We start from the raw sequence: 6,555 nt of genomic DNA, 5'->3' as shown, positions 1-6,555 counted from the left end.
TTGATTGAAATCTTGCACACATGCATACACTAAACATAATGTATGGCCTACTTGCAGATAAGTAAAGTAGAGATCCAATCATACCTCTGTATTGCTTTGGATCAACAGGTTGACTGGATTCATCTTTGTCAAGATAACAGCTGGTGTTCATAGGGGTAGCCAAGTGTTTTGAGTTTTCTATTCCAAATCTCTTGATGAGTTATTTGCAATACTTTGCTTGGTTGACAAAGATTCCATCATTTGTTTGTTTGATTTGTAGTCCAAAAAAGTAATTTAAGTCACCCATCATGGACATCTCAAATTCACTTTGCATATCAATAGAAAACTCCTTGCACAAAGATTCATTAGTAGATCCAAAAATTATATCATCAACAAATTTGTACTAACAAGATATCATTATCCTTCTTTTTTATGAATAAGGTGGTATCTACTTTCCCTCTAGTAAAATTCTTTTCTAATAGGAATTTACTTAATCTTTCATACCAAGCCCTAGGTGCTTGTTTTAAGCCATAAAGTGCCTTCTTTAACCTATAGACATGGTCTAGTTTTTGTGATTCTTCAAACCCAGGAGGTTGTTCCACATATACCTCCTCCTGAATTAGACCATTTAAGAAAGCACTCTTGACATCCATTTGATATAGTTTAAAATTCATAATAGATGCATATGCTAATAACATCCTAATGGCTTCTAATCTAGCTACAGGTGCAAAAGTTTCTTCATAGTCTATACCTTCTTCTTGGTTATATCCTTTTGCTACAAGTCTAGCTTTATTCTGAATTACTATACCGTTTTCATCCAATTTATTTCTAAATACCCACTTAGTTCCTATGATTGGATAATCTGAAGGTTTTTCTACTAATTCCCATACATCATTTCTTTCAAATTGATTTAATTCTTCTTGCATAGCTACTATCCAATGGTCATCTATAATAGCTTCCTTAAAGTTTTTAGGATCTATTAATGAAACAAATGTCATATTATTGCATAAATATTTAAGAGAGTGTCTAGTTGTTACCCCTTTTGAGATATCACCGATGATGTTGTCAAGAGGATGATTTCTTGAAGTTTTCCATTCTTTGGGAAGATTATCATTTTCTTGTGTTGTGTCATCTTGATCATCCTTGTCTTCATCATCTCTTTTTCTTTTCAGATTTCTTTCTTCATTTTGTGTATCTTCCAAAGTATCTGCAATATCATTAAGAAACTCCTTTCTCGGGGAGGTAATATTAGTTTCATCAAAAGTAACATGTACTGATTCCTCAATTGTCATGGTTCTTTTGTTGTATATTCTAAATGCTTTACTATGTAAGGAATATCCAAGGAAGATACCCTCATCTGCCTTAGCATCAAACTTTCCTAGACTTTCTTTACCATTGTTTAGAACAAAACATTTACATCCAAAAACATGTAAATGTGCAATGTTTGGTTTTCTATTGTTGAAAAGTTCATATGGGGTTTTCTTAAGAATAGGTCTGATTAAGGCTCTGTTCATAATATAACATGCGGTGTTAACCGCTTCTGCCCAAAAGTATTTTGGAAGAGGTGCGTCATTTAAAAGAGTTCTAGCAATTTCTTCTAGGGCTCTATTTTTCCTTTCTACTACTCCATTTTGTTGGGGTGTCCTAGGTGCAGAGAAGTTGTGTTCTATGCCATATTCATCACAAAACATTTCAAAATCATTGTTTTCAAATTCACCTCCATGATCACTTCTGATGGAGATAATTTTGAGATTCTTTTTGTTTTGAATGACTTTGGCAAGTCTTCTAAATGCATGAAATGCATCATTTTTATGAGTAAGAAATAAAGTCCAAGTATACCTAGAATAGTCATCAACAATTACTAATGCATAGTAACTTCCACCAAAACTCATGACCCTAGATGGTCCAAACAAATCCATGTGTAATAATTGCAATGGTTGAGTGGTGGAAACAATATTTTTAGATTTAAAAGATACTTTTGTTTGTTTACCTTTTTGAGATGCATCACATAACTTATCTTTTTCAAATTTTAATTTAGGCAAACCAATAACTAGATCTTTTGAAATTAATCTATTTAGATGATCCATGTTAATATGACCAATTCTCTTATGCCATAACCATGGATCACAATCTTTACTTAAAAAGCATCTATCATTTTCAGATTTTTGTTTTAAATCAATCATGTAAACATTATTTTCTCTAAAACCTATATGTTCAATATCTTTGTCATGCTCATGCTTAATAACACATTTTTCAGAATCAAAAGATACTTTATATCCTCTATCACATAATTGACTAACACTTAATAAGCTATGCTTCAATCCTTCAACAAGCAACACATTTTCAATAGGAATAGAAGAACTCGTACCTATTTTACCGACTCCAATAATTTTGCCTTTGTTGTTGTCACCATATGTAATGTGTCCACTTTTCTTGGGGGAAATGGTTATGAATTTGGATACATCTCCCGTCATATGCTTGGAACATCCACTGTCTATGCACCACTTCATCCTTACCGAATCTTCTTTGTTATTCTCATCAGATTTTGTCATGAGACACAAGTTGACTTGGTCTTCATCATGATCTTGGAATAACAAGTTCCTGAAAATACTTTTGAGAGACAAAGAATCTAAAGAGGCCATTAATCTTGAAGTGGTTAAACTTTCTACAAGAAACCTGCTTTGATACCATTTGTTGGATCAAGTGGCCTCAGAATAATTAAGAAGGGGGGGGGGGGTTGAATTAATTATTCCTAAACCTTTACTAACTAAAAAATTACTCTTCTAAGGCTTTTACTATGTTGTTAAGTGAATAAAGAGTAGAAGAGAAACTTAACCAAAACTAAAAGCGGAAATTAAATGCACAGTGGAAATTAAAAGAGTAGGGAAGAAGCAGACAAATACACAAGAGTTTTTATACTGGTTCGGCAACAACCCGTGCCTACATCCAGTCCCCAAGCGACCTGCGGTCCTTGAGATTTCTTTTCAAACCTTGTAAAAATCCTTTTACAAGCAAAGATCCACAAGGGATGTACCCTCCATTGTTCTCTTTGAACAACCTAGTGGATGTACCCTCCACTAGAACTGATCCACAAAAGATGTACCCTCTCTTGTTCTCAGTCAAGCCCAAGTAGATGTACCTTCTACTTGTACCACAAAGGATGTACCCTCCAATGTGTTAAGACAAAGATCTCAGGCGGTTAAACCTTTGTGAATGGGGATACAAAAGAATTCTCAGGCGGTTAGTCCCTTGAAATCTTTTGTATATGGGAAAGGGAAGAATCAAAAGAATTCTCAGACTGGGTCGTTTTGAATTCTTTGACAAGGGAGAAGGGAGACACAAAAGAATTCAGGCGGTTAGTCCTTTGTTCTTTTGGAAAAGGGAGAAGAGAGACACAAAAAGAATTCAGGCGGTTAGTCCTTGGCGAATTCTTTTTGGCAAAGGGAGAAGAGATGAAAAGAATGAATAGCACAAGTTTTCAAGGTTTAGAAAACTAGAAAAGTTTGGAAAGCTTTTGGCACAAGGAAGAAGAAGAAGAAGTTCAAAGAGATTCAAAGATTGTAAAGGTTGTTCAAGATCATTGAAATGCAAAACAAAGCCTTGCTATTATAGAATCTTCATGTCTGGTCAAGAGAACCATTAGAAGAGTTATAACTTTTAGAAAAACTTAAAACCAATTTGAAAAAGTCAAAAACTATTTGAAGAGTTACATCTTTTGATTTGTTCAGAAACTATCACTGGTAATTGATTACCAAATCAGTGTAATCGATTACACAAAGCTTTTTTGTGAAAGAATGTGACTCTTCACATTTTGAATTTGAATTTCAACGTTCAAGCACACTCGTAATCAATTACCAAAACATTGTAATCGATTACAACTTTTTGAAATCAATTGGAACGTTGTAAATTTAGTTGAAAACTTTTTCAAAAACATTTTGCTACTGGTAATCGATTACAACAATCTGGTAATCGATTACCAGAGAGTAAAAATTCTTTGGTAAACATGTTTTGAGAAAAATCCATGTGCTACTCAGTTTTTGAAAAAACTTTTTCATACTTGATTCATTCTTCTCTTGATTCTTGAATCTTGAGTCTTGAATCTTGATCTTGATTCTTGGAAGCTTGAACCTTGAATCTTGATTCTTGATTTTTGAAATCAAATCTCCTCTTGAACCTTGAAGTGTTCTTGATTCAATCTTGAACATCTTGAACTCATTCTTTAATTCTTGAGATCATCATATTTTTTATCATGAATTGTTCTTGATCTTTGAGCTTTTTGTCATCACCTTTGTTATCATCAAAACTTCTTTGAATCAATCTTGATTCATCATGAAGCTTGCTTCTACAAAACCTTCTATGAATCTCCGGTAATATCCTGCTAAACCCAGAAAACTCTTACTCTCAAAAGCAAACTTGGGACTCTCCCACTCTAGGGCCCTACAACTATACCTCCTTGAGATATCACATGCCCTAGGAAACTAACTTTCTCCAACCAAAACTCACATTTGGACAACTTAGCATAAAGTTGCCAGTCCTTAAAGGTCTACAACACAATCCTCAAGTGCTCCTCATATTCCTCTATAGTCTTGGAGTATACCAAAATATCATCTATGAATACTACCACAAAACTATCAAGGTAACGATGAAAGACTTTATTCATGTAATCCATAAACACACCAGAAGCAGCAGTCACACCGAAGGGCATGACTAGTTACTCGTAGTGACTATAACGGATCCTAAAAGCAGTCTTCGGAATATCCTCAGACTTCACTCATATCTGATGGTAACCTGACCTAAGATCTATCTTGCTAAACACTCAAGCTCCTACAAGATAGTCCATAAGGTCGTCTATCCTAGGCAAATGGTACTTATTCTTAATCGTCACCTTTTTCAACTGCCGGTAGTCTACACACAACCTCATGGTCCCATCTTTCTTCTTCACTAACAGCATTGGTGCTCCCCATGGAGACGCATTAGGTCTCAGAACTACTTATCCAACAACTCCTCTAACTTCTTAAGCTCTGCTAACTCTATAGGAGACATCCTATAAGGGACTATGGATATGGGTCCAATACCAGGTACTAGGTCTATGGAAAACTCTATCTCTCTCTCAGGTGGTAAACCAGATATATCCTCAGGGAACACTTTAGGAAACTCTCTGACAACAGGGAGGTCGCCCATGGAAACCTTTGTCTCTACTTCCAGGTTAGACAGGGTCATGTACACTTGAGCATCTTCTTTTAAAGATGTCACAACTTGGTTGGTAGAGATAAACATCTTATCCTTACTTACTCCAAAATCATCAAACACCAAAGTTTTATCAAAACAGTTTAACAAGACATGGTTAGAAGATAACCAATCCATACCCAGAATAACATCAATTTGGCTCAAAGGCAAACAAATTAGATCAATCAAGAATGTTTTACTAGAAATTTCCACGGGACAATTCAAACGCACATTAGAAGTTAACATAGAACCACTAGTTGGGGTCTCTACCACCATATCTTTATTTAAAGAAGACACATAAAGCTTAAGTTTCTCTACACACGAATAAGGTATAAATGAATGGGTCGCACTAGAATCGAATAGCACAAAAATATGGAAGATGAGAATATGTTTGTGTGAGTCTCACAAGAAAATACTTTCCCCCAAAATTGAGATGAAATAGGAGAAAAATAACCTCTATCTTTTTTTATTTTTGTTTAAATTTCTTGAAAACAAAATATTTTTATAACATAAGTTTTAAAATAATAAACAATTTTTATTTTAAGAAAAAATAATGAAATCAAAATTTAAAATTTTTTATTAGTATTTATTTCCACTATGTTTTCTGCCATCCAAATAACTGGAAAGAAATATCTCCACTTCTTTCTCCTTATTTTTATCTATTAAAACAAAAAAAAATTGTTTTATTATCTTATGTAAAAAAAATTCACTTTATTTCTCTTCTATTTACATCTTAAGAAATATAAAAACACATTCTTTTGAATATACTCTTTCTCATTAGTTGAAATTTATTAAAATTATAAAATTTGATGGGTCTCACACCTTAATTAATAAATCTCTCTTCTGATTTTATAATTTTCAAAAACTTTTAACCAACAGGAAATCACTTTGTTGGAAAAAGTGTATTTCTAGTTTTTCTCTATATAACTTCATATTTCTTGCTTCTTTATTTCACTTCTAATCCTAACAAAACATAAAGAAAATACATATAAAATAATACTTTTATCTCAAACCACTCTACTTTATATCAAAGATAAAATTTATTTGACTTAAATATGTTTTTAGTTTCTATAACATTAGTGAGTGTTGATTTTGGTGTCTATAATTTTATTTTATTTTTTATCCTTCTAAAATTGACAATAGCTATTTTTAGTTTCTCTAAAATAAGTGGATTTTGATTCTTGTAAAATAGTTTTATTTATTTCCATCCTTCCAAAATTTTAAATCACTATTTTTTATTCATAATATTCATTTTTAGATAAATAAATAATATTTTGTTAAAGATCCAGCAATAGAGGTGTCCCATACTGACAGGGTACTATAAATATTAGTAGGTGTCATATAAAATGG

The 6,555-nt window shown here is 32.9% G+C and overlaps 1 protein-coding gene across 1 annotated transcript; it reads right to left on the bottom strand.

The window, feature by feature from the left end:
• Positions 1-4,965: 4,965 nt before the first annotated feature.
• Positions 4,966-5,481, bottom strand: LOC102668418 (uncharacterized). Its single transcript, XM_006579214.1, has one exon. It carries the CDS (start codon positions 5,479-5,481, stop codon positions 4,966-4,968), a length of 516 nt encoding a protein of 171 aa, XP_006579277.1.
• Positions 5,482-6,555: the final 1,074 nt, after the last annotated feature.

The sequence above is a fragment of the Glycine max genome, chromosome 4, assembly GCF_000004515.6.
Source record: "Glycine max cultivar Williams 82 chromosome 4, Glycine_max_v4.0, whole genome shotgun sequence".
NCBI classification, from domain to species: Eukaryota; Viridiplantae; Streptophyta; class Magnoliopsida; order Fabales; family Fabaceae; genus Glycine; species Glycine max.
This window is presented reverse-complemented; position numbering and strand designations above follow the sequence as displayed.

Bases quoted from the DNA above. Each gene is read 5' to 3' on its own strand.
- LOC102668418 (XM_006579214.1), bottom strand. From the start codon at position 5,481: ATGGTGGTAGAGACCCCAACTAGTGGTTCTATGTTAACTTCTAATGTG.